The sequence below is a fragment of the Miscanthus floridulus genome, chromosome 11 (assembly GCF_019320115.1).
Source record: "Miscanthus floridulus cultivar M001 chromosome 11, ASM1932011v1, whole genome shotgun sequence".
NCBI lineage: Eukaryota > Viridiplantae > Streptophyta > Magnoliopsida > Poales > Poaceae > Miscanthus > Miscanthus floridulus.
The window spans coordinates 98,442,126-98,465,618 of NC_089590.1; the positions used below are offsets into that span (position 1 = coordinate 98,442,126).

Consider the following 23,493-nt stretch of genomic DNA (forward strand, 5'->3'; position numbering starts at 1 on the left):
GGTTGAAAGAATTCACCTGTAAAATATAGACCTGCATTTCCTTTTCTTTTCTATTTCTACCTATATGCAAATGCAGCTATGTCTTCAGATTTTGTCCGTTCCATATATGCCATTTTGGAACGGTTTAAATGGCTCTGAATTTACACAACATGGTTGTTAGTCAACTGAAGTGAACATGGTTGTTAGTCAACTGAAGCAATTTACAGATCCCAGTCAAAACTCAAAAATCAAAACTCGAGAGGGACATGACCAACAACCACATGGAACATGTGTTGCTCACTCACTGCCACTTGTTCCTTCCAATCACCACTTCACAATTTCTTTTTCTTACAAAATAAAACCAAAAAAAAACTGCACCTACCACTTCCCACCCACACACAGACACATGATATAATATAACAAGTTAACAACCAAACAAATAAAAAAGCAGTAATCACCAACAAGTTGCCTACGATGATGCATGGAATCTCTCCCATCCCCACGTGGCCCAACACGCACTACACCCATTCACCGACACACACAAAAAACCGCCAATAAAACGAGATTTATCCAACTGCAATCAGGGGGCAAGAAAAGAAACCACACCGGCATGCCAATACAACAACAGTTGAGTAAAGAGTGCAAAACCTTGATGTCTTGCCTTCTCAAACAGTCTCTGCAAAACCATGCAATACAGACGTGCATTCGTCTGGTTCCACTTCCATCCAGCGGGATCAACCAGGCTTTCGCTCCCAGACCCAGCTTCTGACTGACTTCGCCTCAGCTAGCATACACATTACACTACTTCTGTTTTTCTTTTTGAGATTCCTGCCACATGCCAACTAGTTGCCTTTACATCACGCAAGCTAGTTCCTGTGGCAAATGTTGCTGCCTCAAAACTGAATTCTCACCAGAAGACTGCAAGTGCATCATGTACTCCCACCACCGACACATACCCTGACATTATCATGAGCAGGCCAACATTTTTGCGGGCCGTGTCCAAACAGAAAGCACTCTTCATCACAGGGTTTCTGGGGGAGATTGAGTCTGCCCACTCTCAAGCAGCATGCTGCGGCTGCAGTAAGACCTGGTCGTGCTCGATGAGGAATGCAGGGACCTCATGTCACAGCTGTAAGGGACCAGCTCGTTCCGGTGATGGGTGCCACACTTGCTGCTCCTGGGATAAAAGCCCCCCTCTGCGTCTTCCATGCCCTCACCAAAGCTGCCGTTCCCCGGATCCAGCCTCTCTGAGAGCATCCTCAAAACCTGCCTGATGGATGGCCTCTGCTGCCCTTCTCTCTGGGTGCACCATTGCACAATGCCGACCACGAGATGCAGCTGGTCCATGTCAACAGCAGCCCTGATCCTTGGGTCTACAATTTCAGGAGAGATCACTCCAGACAAAAGGTGCATCTGTGCCCACTCAACCAAGTTCTTGTTGTCTTGTATTGCTCTCCGTCCAGTCACAAGCTCCAAAAGAAGCACGCCGTAGCTGTATATATCACTCTTCTCTGTCAACTCTTGAGTAACCACATATTCAGGGTCCATGTACCCTGCAGTTGATTCATTATAAGAGACAGATGAGCGAGCTTATCAGTTATCAATAGCTAGTCTGCAGCCTTTCCTGGATGTGTGTTCACTAAAGTACTGAAGTCACAGTGGTAAGGAGTACTTATTTTTCACCTAAGCTGCAATGCATTACCTATCAACGCTGTTCCATTTCTTATGTAGATTTTGAGGACAACTAACTGAGCAAGAAAGTAAACTGTTCTGTTCTATAGTTTCTCTAACTGATTCACATTGCAAGAGCTCACCTGGGGTTCCTCGTATATCCGTGTTCACAGCTTCAAAGCTGATCGCTCCAGTTCTTGATGCATGTGCAAGGCCAAAATCAGCAACCTAAGTAGAAGAGTGAGGAAAACTTCAGCAAGCATTAACCATGACTTATAAAGGTTACAACGGTGCATCACAAGACCATACCTTTGCAACAAAATGCTCATCCAAAAGAATATTGCTCGATTTGATGTCTCTATGGCAGAGTGGAGGGTTACAAAAGAAATGAAGATACTCCTGAAACAAGAGGACATGGAAATCACCCAAAAAAATGCAGTGCAACTGTGCAATTCATATAAAATGAAGTTGTTCACACACAATCATTTATAAAAGGAACCAATGAAACGTAGCTCACAGAACTCCAGGATAGAATGCATGATGCAGGCTGCAGTTCCAACTGTGAAGCATGAAGTATGGTCCAAGGAAGTCTCAAAAAGACAAATAGAGTTGAAAATGCAGCACCAGTAAATGCTATCATCCCTTCAATACCACAAAACTACCCTTATACTTCTTCAGAACCTCAGGGAAAACACAATAGCTTAAAATAATATTGCAGCAGAGCACATATATGAGCTGGAAAATATGTGTCTATGATTCTACTCAGCAAACCTTACATTGATATAACCATAAAAGATGTGCATGTCCCATATTAGTAAAGTATAAGGATGGCTAACTTTCAGAAGGTAGGGGGAGCTATTGGTTCCAGTTCAGGAGATAGCTATGGAGGTCGTGCCAACAACGGGTGGCGATTTAGTCATAGGATAAGTGGCTAAGCCTAGTGCCACTTTTGTTATCTCATTCAAATGAAACCTTGTAATAATTAACTGGAACTGTATCCATCAGATGATTTAAAAAGGCTGAACTCGTTTTCCATTTTTTTTTAAAGATTGGCCAATACTAATTTCTGAATGCTACTGGAGTGTCACAGCTAGTATTATGGATCAAACCAGTTTTTTTTTTTTTGGTGGTGGTGGTGGTGGGGGGGGGGGGGGGGGGGGGGGGGGGGGGCGAGGAGGCAGCACTATCACATAACAGTGACAATTATTGATTCAATTTTCAAAACAAGGACCATTCTTTGCGAAGGGGTGCAAAATGCTTCATATAGTACAGTGTGCGCACACCAAGGAATTAATTCTTTTATTGATTTTCAAATAGGATTTCCAGATATGGGGCATCACCCAGAAATATCTTAAACTACTGTCCAGGATTCGATACAGTGATAGGGCATCTCAGCAACTTAATGGCATTTATATTGATGGTCTGGACCTGGATGATTGCTCTTGGTGAAAAGAGGGAGGAGAGATGCGCAGCTAGATTTGATGCTACTGGCCATGGTTAGTTATGTTGTTCTCATGAGAAATTCAGTGCGAACTGTAGTCTAGTCTCCTAGCTCGATGCTTTTATTCCAGATGCTGTATGCCATTTTAGTGGGTATAGTTAACATCAAGCAAGCAACAACAAAGAAACTAAGGAAAAGAGTTTTGAGCTTCAAGATAAACCCAATTAGATAAAACAAGTCAAATACTGTAGTTACTAAAACACGTTGATAGACAACTTGAGCCGTGATTAGCTGAACACTAAAGGCATAAAGAATACTTTCCAGTGTTTTGACTAAAGCACGAACAAAATACAATGCATGTAGCAGTTCAATTTGCAGTGGCGAACTTACCAGAGCATTGGCCATGTCCATTGCAATCTGTAGCCTTGTCTGCCAGCTTAACGGCTTCCTTCCAGATGCTGCAGTATTTCAAATAAGAACACATAAGAGAAGTTCAAATATATGTTTTGCACATAGACAAGATTTGAAACAAATGAGAACACACAGTGCAGGTGATCTTTTAGACTTCCGTTCGCCATGTATTCATACACAAGAAACCTGAAAGGTTCAAATGTAAGCCCTCATGTCACTACATATTACTTAGAATACGCAATGATGATAAGGAAAGAACATTACCTTTCTTTCTTTTCAATACAGAAGCCCTTGAGGGTCACGAGATGGCGATGATGCAACCTAGCCAAGAGTTCCATTTCTCTACAGAACTCTTCTTCAGCTTGTTTTGAAACCTTGTCCATCCTTTTCACCGCAGCTATAGAGCCATCATTGAATTGAGCTTTACAGACAGTTCCAAATCCTCCCTTTCCAATAACTGTGCTGAAATTATCCGTTGCTTTCATTGTTTCTTTGTAGCTGTACCTTTGGAACATTGGTGATTGGCCTGAACAAGGTAAACAGAGTGGTTTGGATCAAAGACAAAGGTAAAATAAGACAGTCTGCTTGTTTTTTCTTTCTCTACCATACAATAGGTTCAGCAAAAGTTGATCAGTCAATGCTCAATATTAGATATAACAAACAGTTTTTGTTATTATTTGTTAGTGCTTCCTGCAACAAGCTTGATGCCTATGGAAACATTTCATAAGAACTGGAAAATAATGAGCTTATCAGTTTACAATATACATGAATGATGAGACAGCGAACGCACAGGCAATCATAGCTTATGTAGAAAGGAAGCATGTTCACAAACCATCGGGGCATCTCCAGGATTGATTGTGGTGAAATGTGTTATCTAGATTCCGAGCAGGAAATTCAGCATTCTTCAATTCCCTGCTCTTTCTACGAATCAGGACCACTAAGAAGATTTGCAGCAGCACAGCAAGCAATATAACACCAATTCCTATCCCTGGAATAACTGTAATCCTGTAGTGTTGCTGATGTTTCTGTGGAAGACTCTTGATATTTGGAGCCGGAGAATCAACAGTGACATTTGGAGAGGATGCTGGGGTAGATGTGACAGATGCTGGTCCTGGTGTGCTCCCAGAGTTAGACAAAAATCACAGGGTGTGGGTGGTCAAGAATTGAACATAGTCAAAATGCAGTATAACAGTAACAATACCTGGAAATGTGGTGATTCCCTGGACACCAAAGAAGCACTTGACGATATCTTCGTATGAAAGAATACCCTCTTGAGTCGCAAGCGTTACAAAAACCGCGTTGCGGCACACGCTCAGGCCAACATTATCGTCTGAACCGATGAGGCGATGGAGGTACACGATGCCATAATTCAAGCAAGTCTTACAGGTGATATCCAGCGACAAAGGGCCCCTGCAGCTCCCGATAACGTCGTTGAAGTTTGGGGACTGCATCATCTCCAGCACGGTATCCCGCCCAGCGCACTGATACGAAACCCGTATCTTGGGTCCCAGCCCGCAGAAGACATCGGCATCGGTGGGGATGCCCCGCAGCTTGAACGTCTCGGACACGGAGCCGAGACAGATCTCAGCAAAGGCAGGAGGGACCCCCAGCCTGCCCGTGGCGTTGGCGTAGCGAGCAATGGAAATGGCAACGAACGCATTGATGTAGCGGCAGCACGCCGCCCGCTGGGTCGGATCAGAGCAGGCGGCCGCAGCTAGTGTGAAGTTTGCCCAGCTAAAATCCAGAGGGCAATCTGTGGAAGAAAAAAGGAAATCACTGCTTTTAGTAAGGGCCTAATGACAGGTAAGGTATAGGACACGCACAAATTGGGTAAAATCAATGTTTAGTGCCCCACTGCCTGATTGCCTCCGTTGGGCAATCCGCATTGAATCAACTACAAGGTCAGCGAGAGGGGTAAAATGTGCGGTTTTTCCTGCAAAGGTGCCGTTCATCGTCCAGCATAGGAGCTCATAGCAAGCTCATCGTATAGATGAATCAAATCAGAGACAACATACGAGTAGCATGGAAAAGCAAGCGAGAATCACTATGTAGATCATATACATCCTACAATAACCATTGCACTCTGATCCCCAAACATGACGGAACCAACACTATCACGAGGGGATCACAAATAATGCGATTTATTCATTATATATACGCAACGCAATAGATGAGGAGAGAAGGAAGGGGCTGACCTCCGACGGCGGTTGCTGCGGGGCTCGGGGAGAGGAAGAGAGGGGAGGAGGCGAAGAGCGATAAGAGCAGTAGCAAGGGAATGGGGGAGGACCGGCGGCGGAAGGGCAGCAGCGCCGGCATTTGGAAGCGGCGGAGTGGAGTGGAGTGGGGTGGGGAAGGGGACGAAGAGGGTTTTTGGATCGGCTGTGGCGAGCGACAACGATTTTGTTTTTGGCGTTGCTTCCGGAGTACGAGCGGTAGAGTAGACCGCGGGTGGTGGATGTCGTGTGGTGGCTCACCCGGGGCCCTCCCCTGGGGTTCTGTAGCGTCGCCCACCACCCTAGGCACGGCAGCCTGCCCTGCTGCTCCCCTCCCCTCCGTCACAGCCTCCAGCTTGTTCGGCTGGCCGGCTCTGGCCGCAGTATTTTTCAGCAGTGCCATTTTAATGCCAGTCGAACAGATTGCTCATTCACAGCTCACCTGAGGACGTGAGGCTGCCTTTCTTGCTCACTGCTCCACATCAAGTTCAGCAATCACAGATATACCCATCCACAGGTACACCCTACACAAAAAATAGTACTGCTACTCCTGCTTGACGTATCATGGCCTTGTTTAGATCACCTCCAAAATTCAAGTTTTTTCACTTTCTCTATCACATCAATTTTTGGACGCATGCATGGAGCATTAAATGTAGGTAAAAAAAATAACTAATTGCACAGTTTGATTGTAAATCACGAGACGAATCTTTTGAGCCTAGTTAGTCCATGATTAGACAAAGTTTGTCAAATATAAACGAAACGTGCTACAGTATCCAGATTGCAAAAATTTACAATCTAAACAGGGCCCATGTCTGTTTTCTTCTTCTTCTTCTTTTTCCGAAAAAAAGTGTCTACCATCAAATTCCAACCAACCATTTGCACACAATTTATTTGGGTGATCATTATTGGAAGTTGATGCGGAAGTTTTGTTGGTCTTTTTAACTCCGTAGAAATACTGTGACATTAAAAAATTACACTCTTTTGTAAGTTATTTTCGGAGCAATCTATTGGGCACGTTTAGAGTACCTTGCAGGAGAGCAATACACTGTACTAACTTCTAAAGTGGGCTTGTCATATGTCGGAGATTGGATGCTGTGGTTGTGGAGATCTTCGTCAGACAAGGATTGTTGTCTTTTAAGAGGAATCGATGTCTAAGTAGCTGCTCATTCGCTTTGTTTAAAAAAAACATACGGAGGCCAGAACTTAATGAGGATTGGTTTTGTGCAAGACTATTATAGGGGTCAGAATAAAAATATATTTTTTTATAAATAAAAACGCTTAATTTAGAGAAAGGGATGCATTCTACCTAGGATAACAAGCTATATAGACTGAAGAACGGAAGATGGCACAAAGAATCGCTTCAAAATTAGGGGAGAAATTTGGAAAGGGAAGATTTGATGAAGGGTACAGACATTAGTCAGTGGCGGAGGTGTTGATAAGGAAATTACTAAAAGTGAAGAAGGTGAGGGGAGATGGTGGTGGGTGTGGAGTGCAGAGATAGGAAGCAGAGAGGAGAATTGAAGGGGAAGGGATTCCAACGCCTGCGTTGTTTTCTTTATACACACTTTCGTCGATTATCACCGGAAAAAAAACATCACCATTCAAATCTAAAAAATATGAGCACCGACATTTAAATCAAGGATTTAAATTCGAATGAATAGATTCTGCCACGTGGACTTAACGAGCTGAGCTACACTCAGCCCACAGTGCAATGACACGGTGTTATTTGAGAACTTTGTTAGTTGCGGTGAGAATTTAAGACCAGTCAGTGGCCACCAATGCAAGCAGACAACAACCTACAGCCTGTTCGGAAGGCTGTAAAGGATTGTGGATTATTTACTGCTGGCTGATTTAGTGTGAAAAAAAATACTATTTTAACTAAAAATTTACGATCGTCAACGACCAAGCGAACAAGCTTTTCTGGCTGGTTGGTTGACGCGCCCCACGCCGCATGCTTACATGGTCCATACACACACACACACACACATATATATCCATCCGTACACATGAATGACACATTCAGAAGGAACAGTGCAGAGCAGAGGAGAGGAGACGGAGGAACAAGAAGATGATACGTACGTACGAGTAGGATGATGCGTGATGACAGATACGTACACCTGCTTGCAGGGAGTACTTGAGTCTGGACTGCACTTGCATTATACAGTATATTGCATCAAAGATGAGAGGCTCCCCATTGATTGGATCTAATTAGGGAGGCTATTTTGTCTTATTTTGCTCGGTTTGAAAATTTTACAGAGTAACCTCACATAAATTAGTTTAATTTCGTATGTGAAAATTTCCTACGTTCCAGTCTAATTTCGTTAAAATTCTTACGTCACAGTATCTTCACATAAAACCAGTCTAATTTGGTTAAAGTTCTTACGCTCCAAGCACGGCCTTCCCTCACAATCCGAGGCTCATACGAACAAATGTAGCGCTAGATTGTACTACAACACTGTTGGAACTATCCTATCCTAATAAGGTTGCCTACAGAGTACAGAATCAATGCAAACTGCTTGCTTCTTACTACTACAACCTCAACCTGTAATAGGCAGGTAACTGCATATGTACCGCGGGAGATTGCTGAGTTAAAGGACGGTACGGTAGAGGATTAGAATGACAGGGGATCGAGGTGCCTGCTGCTTGTAATTAAGCTTCTTTTTGTTCAGCAGATCATCAGCGCTGCACATGCATGCCACCCGTCCACTTCATCATCAGATAATAATCCGAGAGATGCAGAAATGGCGGATGGAGAGAGGCAGCAGAGACATGCATTGCCAGAACAGCAGCACGCTGCCCCTACCCAACATACACCCCACCAAGGCACTAGAATATATATGTTTGCTTGCTGTTGTCGTTTCTCCCTCTGGCGGTCTGGCCTTGCTACCCTGAACTGAATACATACATATAATTCAATCTGATCTATATATATCATCCTCTGAATCTATGACTATACATCGTCTGATCTTGGCCTCTTGGGTTAGTTGGGTTCGTTTTCGTTGGAATTGGAACAGGGGACTGGGGATAACTAAATCATTCATTCTCAGCCAACCTGCCGGGGAGATGGACAGCGGGAGGTAATGATTTTATTAAAGGGCTGGGTGAATGCTAGCTCCGACCCACTGTGTTTGTCTCTCTGCCTTCCACTCTGGTCTCTGGATCAGATCAGGCAAAATCACATTGACGACAAGTCATCAGCAAGGCTGTGTCTACTCCACAGAATAAGAATATTTCAAGTAAATCTATCTATCTCTCTATCTATCTATTCTTGGCGGGCAGCTGCACTGCACTGCATGGTACGTAACGTACAGAGGAGGCAGGCACTCCGATCCCGCGGTTCGCGGCCGTCCTCCAGTTGCACACGCCGTGCCAGGCTGCCCTAACTAGCTTGTCCACGGCCGTACGTGCCGGACGCTTCCTTCCCTTGGCAACACGGATCGGACCCACGGGGCGCGCGCGCGCGATAGACGATGGCCGTGGCCACGGTCCGGCGGCGGCGTTGCTTCCTCCTTGTGCTGGGAACGGCCATTGCCATTGCCGCCTCGTTATTCGGCGCGGCGTCCGGCGCCGCGCTGGTGGGCGATTCGTGCAAGGCGTCGTCCACCTCGGACGGCGGCGGCTGCGGCAAGGGGCTGCGCTGCACCACCTGCGTGCCACCGCCGGGGACGGGACCCGCCGCGTGCGCGCGGAGCACGCCCATCGACCCCAAGACGCACGTACGTTGTTGTTACTGTTGTGCTGTCGTCTCGTCGATCGTTTCTTGCATTGTCGTGTATGCATATCATCCATGCACCGTGCATGCAGGGCACGGGTCTCCCCTTCAACAGGTACTCGTGGCTGACGACGCACAACTCGTTCGCGGTGGTGGGCACCAAGTCGCCGCTGGGGTCCGCCATCATCTCGCCGCCCAACCAGGAGGACTCGGTGAGCGAGCAGCTCAAGAACGGCGTGCGGGGCCTCATGCTGGACGCCTACGACTTCAACGACGCCGTCTGGTTCTGCCACTCCTTCCACGGGCGGTGCCTGCCATTCACCGCCTACGTGCCCGCGCTGAGCGTCCTCACGGAGGTCCGGGTGTTCCTCGAGGCCAACCCGTCCGAGGTGGTCACCGTGTTTCTGGAGGACTACGCCGCGCCGGGGTCCCTCAGCAACGCCTTCAACGCCGCCGGACTGTCCAAGTACTGGTTCCCCGAGTCCCTGATGCCCAGCCCCAGCAAGGGCGGCGGTGGTGACTGGCCGCTGCTCAAGGACATGATCGCCGACAACCACCGACTCATCGTGTTCACGTCCAAGAAAGGGAAGCAGGGGACGGAGGGCCTCGCGTACGAGTGGGACTACGTCGTGGAAACCCAATGTACGTATATCAGTCGTCGTCGTCGTCTTGTTTAGATTTGGGAATCACTTGTTGGGACTCCATCTCCATGCAACAAGCAGATGGGAGCGAGGGCATGTCGGATGGCGGGTGCCCGAAGCGGTCCGAGTCTCGGCCCATGGACTCCAAGGCCCAGTCGCTGGTGCTGCTCAACTTCTTCACCAGCAACCCGAGCCAGAGCTGGGCCTGCAGCAACAACTCCGCGCCGCTCATCAGCAGGCTCAACGCCTGCTACCAGGCATCCGCCAACCGATGGCCCAACTACATCGCCGTCGATTTCTACATGGTACTGTATGTCGATTGGTATATGTATATGTATACGTATACATTGACCTGAGTGATGAAATGCACAGAGGAGCAACGGCGGCGGCGCTCCCCTGGCCACCGACGTCGCCAACGGCCGCCTCCAGTGTGGCCGCGACAGCATCACCTACTGCAAGCCGTCTTCTGCTCCGGCACCCGCATCGGCTTCTTCACCGTCTCCTGCCCCGGCACCGGATTTTGCAGCCGCCGCTTCTCCGTCGTCTCCTGGGCCGGCACCTGGGCCTGCTAATAGCTACTACTCTACTACTGGTTAAGAAGCGGCCTCAGGTTGGACCTGGCCTGAAAATATCCATGAGAGAGGCCTATCTAGTGCTCACTGCTCACTGATGAATATTCTTAGATCCAGGATCAAAAATTAATTTCATTGAAAAACAAATAGCATTGTCAAGTTTTGTGTGTGTGTACATATGTAAGCGTGATGGCACCCCAAGCATATATAAGGGAGGTTTGCCATAAGAGTGATGGTGCAAAGCTTAATTTTATATATTGCCCTCCATTATCTCTCTCTTCCTGTGACGTTCCAGGGGCGGCTTAATATAATAATGTAATGTCCCATCGAGTGCACGTCTGCATTGTCTGTACTTAAGCCATATGCACCTACGAAACGTACACAAGCTTTGAAGATAAATTCAAGCAGTTGATCTTTCAGACAATGAGATAATAGTGGATATATATGCATGCATCATGCATGTATGTTTTTTTTGAGACAATAATGGATACATTTGCATGCATCATGCATGGATGGGAGTTTGGAACAGGTAGCTAGCACGTAGCGCGGCGCACGTGTGTACAGAGCACGACATGCACTGCCATGCTCTGGTCTCTGGTCTGCGAGACACAACACAATACTCTTGTATATATGGCATGATGCAAGAGTAACATTCGGTCAATCAATTCGAATTCGAATTCGAATTCAAATCCAGATGCATGGGTACACAATGACGTGACGGCGGTGACGCCGTAGCTAATAAAATTCTACCGTTATACCCCAACTTGGGGGGGGGGGGAATGTGATTTATACTTTTGCAACAAAAATTAAATTTACAGTGCTTGACGCTAACTTACACTCTAATACTATATGCAAAGTCAAAACAGAGCATAGTTATTTCAACTCGGCACTGGCTTTGCACCTGTCGATTATAACACCAACGCTATATTGCACGTAATATAAGCACAAGCACAACTTTGTTAAAATGGATTTTCTTTTTCAAATTATATTGTGGTTCTTGCAGCTTATTATTAATGTAACTCGAATGGATTATATATCACAACATCAGTCAGAATAAAAGAACTTGTCAAGAACATATAAGTTATTCTAGCATAATGTTAACAGTTAATAAGCTCCTTGCCACTCGCTACTGGAGAGATAAAAAAGATGATACTAGTCATCTATAGAAGGTGTGTTGTGCAACAATGCATGAAGGCTTAATAAACAATAACTTAGAAATCCTTAGGTGCCCTGGACATCCTCCACTTCTCTTTATTCATCTCATAGCACAAGATGTGCATGCGTTCGTACCGGTCATTTTTGAAGCTTTTCTTGCCTGTTTATATGGAAAAAGGTAAGGCAGATGTATAATAGGTTATGCATTTTCTTGACCAGCCAATTATAGTTTAAATAATACAATTTATGATGTCTTTAGACATAGTAATGAGGGGAGAAGTTCGTAGTTATTCATTTATGCAGCAATACCTGTCGCACAACTGAACAGTAAAAATATAATAAGAACCAATTAACCAACAAAAACATATAAAATTTACCCGAGAAAATCTAGTAAACCGTTCTTGTCATCGATGGTGACAGTAATCTCCACATCGGCATCCCCACCCTCCTACCGTTGCCATGCACATCACCCTGGTCGTGGCCTACGAGCTCCCGCCGCGCCATGGGGAATGGCTGTGTCTTGAGAAGTTGCATATGACTTCTCTATATTTCTGGTTTCTGCACTTCGAGGTGCCTCTGGGCCCTTCTTCGATGCAAGGAAGAAATGACAGAATTGGGACAGTGGTCTCCAGCGACTCCATTCTAGACAGTTTGGGACAGACACTCACTACCGGAGAAAACTACTTTGCCGAGTGCAAAATAGTTTATCGAGTGTATTTCATCGGGCACTCGGCAAAGACAGTCTTTGCCGAGAACCAGACCCAGCGGCACTCGGCAAAGAAATGCCGTCGGCAAAAATCTGCCTTTGCCGAGTGCCGAGCGCTCGGCAAAGATTGGTCGTCGGCAAAAAAAAATTTGCCGAGTGCTGGGCGCTCGGCAAATTCCGGCCGTCGACAAAGGTGGCCGGCGTGACGACGGGCACCTGCCGTCAGCCTTTGCCGAGCGCCCCGCCGTTTGGCGCTCGGCAAAGAATTTTTTTTTATTTTTTTAAATTCTTTGCCGAGTGCCACGTGCCCTGGCACTCAGCAAAGGCTTCTTTGCCGAGTGCCAGGCATCCGACGTCACAACTTGCTCGAAACTTTCTCAATTTTTTACCACGGCCTCCGCATGTGATAACAAGACACCTCAACAAGTTTCGTGATTTTCGGACTTCATTTGGCTTTTATATAATTTAAATACACTTTCCCCGCAAGTACCTCATCATGTTACGACAACAAGATGCTCGTAATTTCATGTGAGTTCCTGGATACGGCCTCAACATACGCTAAACATCATGAATACCATTTTTTTAATGACCAAATTCCATTATTGCATGTACCCGCAGTTCAAATTTAGAATATTCAAAAAAATTCAACGAAACAAAAATAATTAAGGAAATATAGTAAACAAACTCAAAATTGTCCCAAATTTTGAAATGGAGATATAATTACTGTAGCAAGGCCCCACAAAAAAAATAGGACCAAAAAAACAAAAAAAATTAATTTGCCGAGTGTCACCCTTTTGGCACTCGGCAAAGAAGCCTTTGCCGAGTGCAAGGGTACGTGGCACTCGAAAAGAATTTTAAAAAAATAAAAAAAATTCTTTGCCGAGTGCCCATTTCTGGAGCACTCGGCAAAAACCCAATAGAAAATGGGCCGCCGGCCCAAAATCCCCCCCCCCCCCACCCCAGAATGCTATCTGCTCCCTTGCGCCCGCCCGCCCACTCGGTCCCGACGCCCGCCGCCGCCACGGCGCCGCCGCCGCTCCACCACGCATCCCCGGCCCGCCAGCGCCGCCCGCCCGCCCGCCCACGCCGCCCTCGCTCGCCCGCGCCGGCGTCGCCCGCCCGCGCAGCTCGCACACGCACGCGCCGCCGCCACCCCCGATCCGCCTCACCGCGCGCGCCCACACCGGCGAGCCCCCGCCACCGTGCTCCTCGCCCCTACATCTCCCACCCCCGAGCACCCCCCAGCCCGGGCGCGCCGCCGCCGTCCGCGCGTGCTGCCACCGTCGGCACGCGCGGCCGTCCTCCCCTGTACGCGCCTGCCCCGCGCTCCCCCGTGCTCCCCTGGTCTTGCCGCCGGCTTGGAAGGAGGAGGAAGCAGCAGTAAGAAGAAGAAGGGAGGAGAAGAAGGAAGGAGAAGGAAGAAAAAAGAAGAGAAAGAAAGAGAAGGAAAAAAGAGAAGAAAAAGGAAGGAGGAGGAGGAGAGAAAGGAGGAGGAGAAGGGGAGAGGGGGAGGAAGCCGAGGTGGAGGGGAGGAGGAGGTGCCTCGGCCATCTTCTTTGCGTGCCCATCCCGTTGATGCCCCTACCGTCACCGAACCACCTACGAGCGTGGGCAAAGTATATCCACCCTTTCTCCGCTTGTCGGTCTTCGTGCCGTTGTGATGTCGGCCTTCGTGCCGCTGTGCTTATTGGCCTTCGTGCCGTTTGTGATTGTCGGCCTTCGTGCCGTTGTTTTTTGTAGGTTTTGAAAACCTCCCCGTGCAGGGGAGGTGCTGCCAAAATTTTGAACTTATAGTGTCGTGTTTCTTCTTTTGCAGAGCAGGACCTGTCGGAGGTGACCCGGAGGTCCCCGATCATCTTCGTCGGTGTCGCGGGTCTGCTTGCACTGCATCGCCTCGCCACTGCGCCGACTCGCCACTGCCCCGCTAGCCTGACTTCATCGACACCCTAGGTATAAATCACCTCTTTTTTTGCTTGTCTGTCATCGTAGATCGGTGTAGCCTAGTTAGGCGTCTCCCGTCTGAAAGAGATATCTTTGGAGGTATGCAGATCTTTGCATATCTACGATCGTATCTGTTTCGGATTATCCACGTTTTTTGGACAGCCCGTGAATGTGTAGATGGGTTAGTTTACATGGTCCGCTCCAATCCGAGACGGTGTTTTGGCATCACCCCCTGTTGTTCTCTGGATACACACTCTCCCTTGCAGGACGTATATCGGGAGAACAGCGGGGAGGTGCTGCCGAAATTCTGTCTAGGATAGGAGCGGAGCATGGAAACTAACCTCATCTACGCATCCACGGGTGGGATTAGGACCTATCCTCACCTATTAGAGAGTAGGGACACCACGTAGATGCAATTGATGGTCACTTGTGGAGATGTTATATATGCTAGAGGATGGAGGACCGTCAATGGATGTACATGGGCCGGACAAGTCAGGGTGATACTAGCATTGAATGGATGAACAAGACTGATCGTTTCTTGAAGCGTGCATTTGGCAAGGCCGCTAGATACTCGAAAATGGCTTTGTGTCCCTGCAGCAAGTGTGGTAACAGGAGAATGCAAAACCAGGAAGTCATGGGTATACATCTGCACAAGAATGGGTTTACGTCGAACTACACCCGGTGGGTCCACCATGGTGAAGCCGATCGTATGAGAGAGGAGGTGGTGAGACCACGCGTCGAGGCTTTCGATGCTGATGCCGGGGTAGCAGACATGGTAGATGACGTTCACTAAGCATAGTTTGCTAAAGGACGTGAGGAGGCGGAGATGTAGGCAGCCGTAGATGCGTTCAAGTACATGATGGACTCGGCGGCGAAACCCCTTCACGCTCATTCTGAGGTCTCTCAGCTGGATGCCATTAGTCGCTTGATGGGGTTGAAGTCCGATTTGAACATGAGTCGAGAAGGCTTCGATAAGGTGTTGGCCGTGGTTGGCACCCTGCTTCCAAAGGACCACATGTTGCCAAAGACCATGTACGAGGCACATAAGCTCCTTAAAGCACTGAAGATGCCGTATGAGCAGATACATGCTTGTCCGAACGGGTGTCCTATTTCAGGAAGAACACAAGGAGGCAAAGTACTGTCTGAAGTGTAACGCCTCGAGGTTCCTAGAGGTAGAGTCCGGTGATGGTGGTGGCCAGAAGAGGCAGCTTAAGATACCCGCCCGAGTCTTACGACACCTTCCCTTCATGCCGAGGCTTCAAAGGCTATTCATGACCGAGGAAACCGCGAAATAGATGACGTGGCATAAGAATGGCAAATGGTACAATCCTGACAAGATGGTACATCCATCTTATGGTGAAGCATGGACCAGCTTTAATGACAAACATCGTCTGAAATCTGATGAGGCTCGTAATGTACGTGTCGCGCTGGCAATAGATGGGTTCAATCCTTATGGCATGATGGCCACCCCTTACACATGTTGGCCCATGTTTGTTATCCCCCTCAATCTCCCCCCTGGCGTCGCCTTTCAATGACATAACGTGATCTTGACGTTGATAATTCCTGAACACCTGGGGAAGAATATGGGTGTGTTCATGGAGCCTGTGATTGATGAATTGATTAAAGCTTGGAATGAAGGGGTATGGACATACGACCGAGCTATAAAGCAAAGCTTCAAAATGTACGTCTGGTACCAATACTCCATGCATGACTTCCTAGAGTATGGGTTATTCAGCGCCTGGTGTGTTCAGGGGAAGTTCTCATGCCCAATATGCCAGGAAGCTATGAGGTTCATTTGGTTGAAGAAGGGTGGCAAGTATTCGTCGTTCGATCAACATCGTCAATTCCTAGATTCCAACCATCCATTCCGACAAGACACCAAGAACTTTAGAAAAGGTGTCGCAGTCATGGACCCTAGACCGCACTTGAAGACTGGTGCCGAGGTTCATGCTCAGATAGATGCTCTCGTGCCCAATGAAGAAGGTGGTTTTGTGGGATATGGTGAGCAACACATGTGGACTCATAAGTCTGGCTTGACGAGGCTCCCCTATTTCGATGACCTCCTACTGCCCCATAATATTGATGTAATGCACACTGAAAAGAATATCACCGAGGCACTTTATGCAACACTCATGGACATTGACAAGTCTAAGGACAACCCTAAGGCTAGAGTGGACCTGGCGACGTTGTGCGATAGACCACAGCAAGAGATGCGGCCTCCTGCAAACGGCAAGAACTGGAAAAGGCCTAAGGCCAATTTTGTCTTGAAACCCAAACAAAGGAGGGAAGTACTACGATGGATCAAGGCGTTAATGTTCCCTGATGGGTATGCAGCGAACCTGAGCAGGGGAGTAAACTTAGGCACTATGCGAGTCAATGGGATGAAGAGTCATGACTACCATGTATGGATTGAGCGGCTTCTTCCAGTGATGGTACGAAGTTATGTTCCTAAGCATGTCTGGCTAGTGCTTGCAGAGTTGAGCTATTTCTTCCGCCAACTTTGTGCCAAGGAGCTATCTCAGACCATGGTTGCAAACTTGGAGAAAGTGGCACCTGAGTTGCTTTGTAAGTTGGAGAAGATCTTTCCACCCGGCTTCTTCTTGTCGATGCAGCATTTGATTGTGCACCTCCCATATGAGGCACGTATGGGGGGGCCGTGCAGGCCTATTGGTGCTATCCAATCGAGAGATGTCTGAAGGCCGTTCGCAAAAAATGTAGAAATAAAGCTAAAATTGAGGCTTCCATTGTAGAGGCTTCCATTCTAGAGGAGGTGACAAACTTCACATAGCTATACTACACAACGAACCTTCCTAGCGTGCATAATCCACTCCCTCGCTACAATGCTGACGAGAATGAATTCAACCTCAGCCTTTTCCAAGGGCAACTCGGAAGCGCAAGTGGATCGACCAATAAGAGGTTGGATAATGAAGAGTGGCGTAGTATCATGCTATATGTGTTGCAGAACCTAACCGAGGTGAAGCCGTTCATTGAGTAAGTTCTCAACGAACTTGTTTTAATATGCTGTCACTATTCTGCATCCAACTGATTCTTTCTCGTTTGCACAGGGACTTTATTCGTGTATCCTGGCATCAACCAAGGGGTCCTACCCCACGGCAAACCGATACCCTTCTTTCACAGGGTCTGGGAGCAGGGAGGCCTGATTTCATTTCTTGGTTCAAAATAAAGGTATTGTCTAATTTACCTCGTACCTAGTTCGAGATTCCAAGTTTCGCGTACTTAGTCCGGCAATCTTTCATTCTTGCGCTTGCAGGCCCAATCCGATGCAACTATGAGTGAGGAGTTGAGACAGGTTGCAAATGACTTCGACAATAAGGTGAAAGCTTATTCAAGTTATGATGTGAATGGATATCGCTTTCACACAGCAAGCTACGAGCGAGCTCGGCCCCATCGAAAAACCACAAACAGCGGAGTTTATACTCCCGGCACTGATGGCCTCGAGTATCATGGCATAATCGAAGAAATCTATGAACTTTCATTTTATGCTTCGAAACCTCTTTGTCTCATCATGTTCAAATGCCACTGGTTCAATCCTCGACTAACGAAACGGAGCCCTAATATTGGTCAAGTCGAGATTCGACAAGATTTCGTCTATCAAGGAAAAGATGTCTTTATTGTGGCTCACCAAGCCGTGTAGGTTTATTATTTACCATACGCGTGCCAAGGCAACAAGGCTCTTAAGGGTTGGGCTATTGTGCACCAGGTATCGCCACATGGTAGACTAGCTGTCCCAAACAATGAAGATTACAACTTCAACCCAAACACATATGAAGGAGAGTTCTATCAAGAAGATGGGCTACTAGGGAGGTTGGTGATAGACTTAACCGAGGCGATCGGAATGGAAGTAGACAATGAAAGGGTCGATGATGAGGTGAAAAATGCTAAGGACATAGAAATGCTTGAGCGATTACATTTAGATGATGACGATGAAGGCAACATTGAACCTTCGGGCAGTGTTGTTTATTTGGACAATTTTGATAGTGATGATGAGACATATGATCTAGATAATCCCAATAATGATGATTACTTCTAATACATGTAATACTATGTTATTTTGTAATTGTGTTTTGTTTATTTATTTAGCATATATTTTAACACATGTACTAATATGTCTTGTTTGTTTCTTTTTAATTGCAGGTGATTGAACAAAGATGGCGGGCAGTCGTGGGCCAAGGAACATGAACTCGAGGTTCATGAGGGCACGCGATGTAGATCCGGATGCAGAAGAGGGGTCGTCGGACGGGAGGAGGCAGAGGGCCAGGAGCAGCGGTAGCAGGAGGGGCCGGCTTCCTCTAGTCAGGCCACGTGACGTGCCGGAGGAGGAGCGCCGTACCCCAGACTCCTCGGATGAGGAGGAGCTGCTTCGGCAGACGGACAATGAGGGAGATGAGGCACAACAGGGCGGCGAGGCTAGAGGCATAGCTGGTTCAGACTCCTCTGTTGTGGCCAGGATCTATCTACTTGCGAGGTCCCTCGAAACTCCCTGGGCCTCCGCTTCTTCCCCTACGCCAAGTGATCCGCCCCCAGGGGGATAGGTAAGTAACTTTAGATTTTATCACTGCTACTTCATATAACCTGTTGACAATTGTCAGAGAAACTAATAATGTTTGTTAATGACTTGTGCAGGCACTGGCTGGTTGTGTCGCCTGGTGACTCACGCAACCCCAACCACATCCTGGGTCTTGTGTGCAGGCACTTTTACCCCGGCATTGTCACGCACAAGGGGAACACTGAGCCGGCCAAATCGTGGGACCACTACAAAGATGCCCTCGACGCATGTGGAGATAAGCAGGAGCGGGTGAGGAGAGAGTTCTGGGTAAGTCTCGCTCGCACAACTTTGATCAATACATCGCATTCATTTGACTTTTTTTGACATAATGAATTGATACATTGTGTCTGTCTGCAGACTTTTTTCAGATGTGAAGAGGGACAAGAGGACAGGGCGGAGAAGGTGATGGTGAAAAGTGCCAGGAAACGAATCACCGACATGCACTACGAGGAGTGCCTCACTTGCATCGTCAAGTACTACGCCACGCACCTTGGTGAGAAGATCACCAAGACACAGGTAAGATAGAGGACGCTGACCCGGGAACAGTACATTGAGGTAAATGAAGAAGAATAATACTGATTCGTTTTGAGGTTAAGTAGCTTTAATTTGGTCTTCTTACATCTCAAATTCTTTATGACATGTAGATGATTCCATGGTGGTGCGAGTCGTATCAGGACTGCTGGGTGATGATCGTGGACAGGTGGTTCACGGAGGGTTATATCCAGGACCACGAGGCGGGGCAGGAGCGGCGTATGGCAGCGACAGGCCCCACACACCATCGAGGCAACCGTAGCCTCGGCGCGTACAAGCAAGCATGGGTACGTGAATTTTTAGTATTCTGACGCTCTATTCTGCATGTTTCTTCTAATCATCTTCTTGTCTTTCTCGCAGTCGGTGTCACATAGTGGCCAGTCCATCTCCAATTTCATGGCATATGGTCTGGCCCCAAGGGTAAGGCGACGTCCACTGTCACCTTCACCCCAGATGACCCGCCCGAGTCCTACAACAACCCGAGCGTCCACACCCGCATCAGTTCGTACGCGTCGAAGGCAAGGTCGGTCCATGGGCCAGACTGGGATCCGAGCACCGACGACATCGATGGGACGATGGTCATGAGGCTTGGACAATGCAAGAAGCATGGGCGGTACTGGATTGGCGATGGCACTCTCGAGCCCAACGAGATTCCCTCCCTCTCCCAGATCCGAGCACAGACCCCGAGCGGAGGCCCGGCCATACGCCAACGGACGTCCCCTTCACAGCAGCGGGTCGACGCACTCTAGGTTAGTCCCGTTTAACTCTTCGTACATTGATCTTTAAATAACTTAGTTACCTTTGCATTACTGAAACATTCGATTGAAATGTTGCAGGCCGAGAATGAGAGGATGGCTCAGGAGCTGTGGGACCTGGCGGCGAGGACCGAGCAGGCCGAGCGGGAAAGACAGGCCGAGCGGGCCGAGCGGGAAAGGCAGGCCAAGCAGCTAGTGGAGATTACGACATTCCTGTAGAACTTTGGGCAAATGCACGGTGTAGCTGTGCCGCAGTTCGCTCCACCGCTGCCGCTAGTTATAGCTAGTCCTGTGAGTATGAAACCAAATTGCTTCGACTAGTGCTTTCATTAGATGACCACTCTAACAGATGCAATCTCTTGTCCTTTATGTAGCCTCCGTCGGCGGGTTCGAATAACCCATCTCAGGCGCAAGCAGGCGACGACACTTTTCCTTCACCAGACACTCAGTTTCCTCCCCACCTGTAGTTTGTATCTCTTTTTCACCGCTTGATGGACATGTGATGCACTATGATCGACCATCGACTTGTTTCGATGGATATTGGACCTATTATGCTTGTGATGTCGTGTATGTGAGATATTGTGTGATCGACATGTGATATATATGTGGTATTGCCTTTGTGATGAGATGGATGTGATATATATGTGCTATATTGTGTTTGTGATGTCACAGATGTTATATATATCTCTTATATGCTGTGTTTGTGAATATAGAATCAAAAAAAAATTAGCCTCTTTGCCGAGTGCCCTGACTCTGGCACTCGGCAAAGCTGGGAATTCTGAGAATTCCCAGCTTTGCCGAGTGCCAGGGCCAGGGCACTCGGCAAAGAAATTACGAAAAAAATAAAAAAAATCTTTGCCGAGTGCCGACCTGGCATGGCACTCGGCAAAGAAATTATTAAAAAAATCTTTGTCGAGTGCCTCCCCAGCAGGGCGCTCGGCAAAGAAATTTTAAAAAAATTAAAAAAATCTTTGCCGAGCGCCTCTGACATGGCACTCGGCAAAGCATGTGCTAACGGAACCGGCGCCATGACGGTCACTTTTCTTTGCCGAGTGCCAAGATTGCACTCGGCAAAGACTTTGCCGAGTGCCCGATAAAAGACACTCGGCAAAGAATTCTTTGTCGACGGATTTTTTACCGGATGCTCTTTGCCGAGTGCTGCACTCGGCAAAGGCTTTGCCGAGGGCAAAGTAGCCTTTGCCGAGTGCATTAGACACTCGGCAAAGCGCCTGAATCCAGTAGTGACTTCAGCATGAAACTTTGTAGAACGATAACAGTAATGAGATTGTTGTAATGTTTTGAACTACTATATAAGGCCTTGTTTGGATGCATGTGTATTCACTTCAATCCACATATGCTGGAGTGGAATGGAATAGAATTTAGTTTAATTCCACTTCAACACATGTGGATTTAGATGAATACCAAACAAAGCCTAAAGGGAACTTAAGTTTCCAAGAGTTGGGGGGTGGGGTGGGGGGGGGGGGGGGGGGGGGGGGCTAGAATATGTTATGCTAAATGTAAACAGTTTTACACTTGCTGTTTCAATAAAGCGGGATAAATCTTTTTTCTAAAAAAAAAGTTGGGTCTAGGACTTTAGGTTGGTAGTTGATACAATGATACTACAATATGATATGATATGATCCACTTTACCTCTTGTTTGTATGTGTTTTTTTGCTTCCTTCCCTTAGCTTGTTTGCGCATGCTGTATATATACGTGTTTGGGATTTGAGTTGAGTGCGCGCTGGCAGCATCCATGATCGACTGCATGCCTTGAAATGTGTATGTGTATATATGTGCATGGTGCTGGGCACCTTTTATCGGCCGATCGATCGTTGGAACGCCAGCCCAAGTCGTCCTAACTAGCTACTCATCACCTAGCTAGCTTTATCCACTGATGATCATCGATCCATGGAAACCATTGTCCATGCATGGCACTAGCTATACCTAGTTGATGTAGCATATGCATAGCTTTGTCGCCGGTCCATGAGCTAGCCGAGAAACGCGCTGTATGCACATGCCTGGATGATATGCATGCACCAAGTAAGCTAGTGGCCATTTTACTATCCTTACTCCTCTGTTTGGCACTCGGCACTCCACCCCTTTCTGGTTTTACATACTTTATTTACCGCCATGCAGGGACCATATATGAGAGGGAAAGAGACACAATTATAAATAAAAAAAAGCAATATAATAGTTTTTTATACAAAATCGAGACTTTTGGCTCTATATATAGTACCATATATTGAGTTAACTATATAAACTGGCCAATGCAAGCTCATCAAAATGCCAAGTTGGTAGAAAGTAGGCAATGCATTTATGCCTCAGCATACTTGAGTTGTCGCAGCAATCACAGTGCTCTTCTCCACGAAATCTATATGCACGTACCATCCCTCCATCTCAAATAAAATATAATGATATACCATTTTTTTTTTTTAGAATTACACAGCACAGACGCCCACAACATGCACACACTCACCTCTACGAACACATGCACGTAAATTCTACTCATACGAGCACACCTTCGAAGGACCAAGCCGACAGATTTTGAGATTCACGAAGTTACCACAGGCGCGTCGCTATCGACGGGGACATCTCCTACCACTGAACCGATAACGCTTGTAATAAATCTAGAAAAATACGAGCACATGTGCCAAGTCGAGGATTTGAACTCCGGTGGACAGGTTCCACCACACGGAACCAAACTGACCGATTTATGATCAGTTCGAAATGATATACAATATCTTGAAGACAGATTAAGAATGAAACGCAACTACTCTATCACCAATGTTATGGCGTGTCTATTTAATCGCTTCTGGTTTCAAAAAGAATACAATGTAATTTTAGGTATCAGTCTGAACAAACACTTGCCTAGTTTATAATTATACCTTTTTTTTGACGGAGGGGGTATTTAGTGAAAACCATGTGGTCAGTCTTCGATCAAGCATGAAGTTTAAGACGACATATTTAATACACATGGTTATTTAGCCAATCGTTGCCCCTCAAATAGACATCAAGATCAAGGACCAAATTTAAACGCCCAAAGTCTCTATATTTTGAAACGGTGGAACTAGCTAGTACGTAGGAGGCAAAAAAAAAAAAAAAATCTAGCAGTGGTCTGGTGGTCGGCATGAGCTGGCTATAAAAAAGGAGCTGCTCGACGCGAGGAAGGCACACTCTTGGAGTAGCAGCCTAGCCTAG

General features: G+C 47.1%; 3 protein-coding genes across 3 annotated transcripts; 2 read left to right on the top strand and 1 right to left on the bottom strand.

The window, feature by feature from the left end:
* Window positions 1-143: 143 nt before the first annotated feature.
* Window positions 144-5,868, bottom strand: LOC136492785 (probable receptor-like protein kinase At1g49730). Its single transcript, XM_066488804.1, has 9 exons — window positions 5,698-5,868; window positions 4,704-5,255; window positions 4,335-4,613; window positions 3,767-4,028; window positions 3,636-3,688; window positions 3,482-3,549; window positions 1,960-2,049; window positions 1,794-1,878; window positions 144-1,532 (listed from the first exon to the last, which is right to left on the bottom strand). Exons 1-9 carry the CDS (start codon window positions 5,816-5,818, stop codon window positions 1,000-1,002), a joined length of 2,043 nt encoding a protein of 680 aa, XP_066344901.1. The 5' UTR covers window positions 5,819-5,868; the 3' UTR covers window positions 144-999.
* Window positions 5,869-9,122: 3,254 nt separating this feature from the next.
* On the top strand, window positions 9,123-10,895 carry LOC136494461 (PI-PLC X domain-containing protein At5g67130-like). Its single transcript, XM_066490620.1, has 4 exons — window positions 9,123-9,431; window positions 9,520-10,069; window positions 10,150-10,373; window positions 10,441-10,895. The coding sequence occupies exons 1-4, from the start codon at window positions 9,186-9,188 to the stop codon at window positions 10,663-10,665; spliced, it is 1,245 nt and encodes a 414-aa protein (XP_066346717.1). The 5' UTR covers window positions 9,123-9,185; the 3' UTR covers window positions 10,666-10,895.
* Window positions 10,896-13,465: 2,570 nt separating this feature from the next.
* Window positions 13,466-13,885, top strand: LOC136492524 (predicted GPI-anchored protein 58). The gene has a single exon (XM_066488508.1). The coding sequence runs from the start codon at window positions 13,466-13,468 to the stop codon at window positions 13,883-13,885; it is 420 nt and encodes a 139-aa protein (XP_066344605.1).
* The last annotated feature ends 9,608 nt before the right edge of the window (window positions 13,886-23,493 follow it).

Bases quoted from the DNA above. Each gene is read 5' to 3' on its own strand.
- LOC136494461 (XM_066490620.1), top strand. From the start codon at position 9,186: ATGGCCGTGGCCACGGTCCGGCGGCGGCGTTGCTTCCTCCTTGTGCTG. The intron at 10,070-10,149 runs GTACGTATATCA...TGCAACAAGCAG, and splicing joins CTACGTCGTGGAAACCCAAT to ATGGGAGCGAGGGCATGTCG. The intron at 10,374-10,440 runs GTACTGTATGTC...TGAAATGCACAG, and splicing joins TCGCCGTCGATTTCTACATG to AGGAGCAACGGCGGCGGCGC.
- LOC136492785 (XM_066488804.1), bottom strand. From the start codon at position 5,818: ATGCCGGCGCTGCTGCCCTTCCGCCGCCGGTCCTCCCCCATTCCCTTG. The intron at 4,029-4,334 runs GTTTGTGAACAT...TACCTTGTTCAG, and splicing joins ATCCTGGAGATGCCCCGATG to GCCAATCACCAATGTTCCAA. The intron at 3,689-3,766 runs GTAATGTTCTTT...TGAACCTTTCAG, and splicing joins TGTATTGAAAAGAAAGAAAG to GTTTCTTGTGTATGAATACA.
- LOC136492524 (XM_066488508.1), top strand. From the start codon at position 13,466: ATGCTATCTGCTCCCTTGCGCCCGCCCGCCCACTCGGTCCCGACGCCC.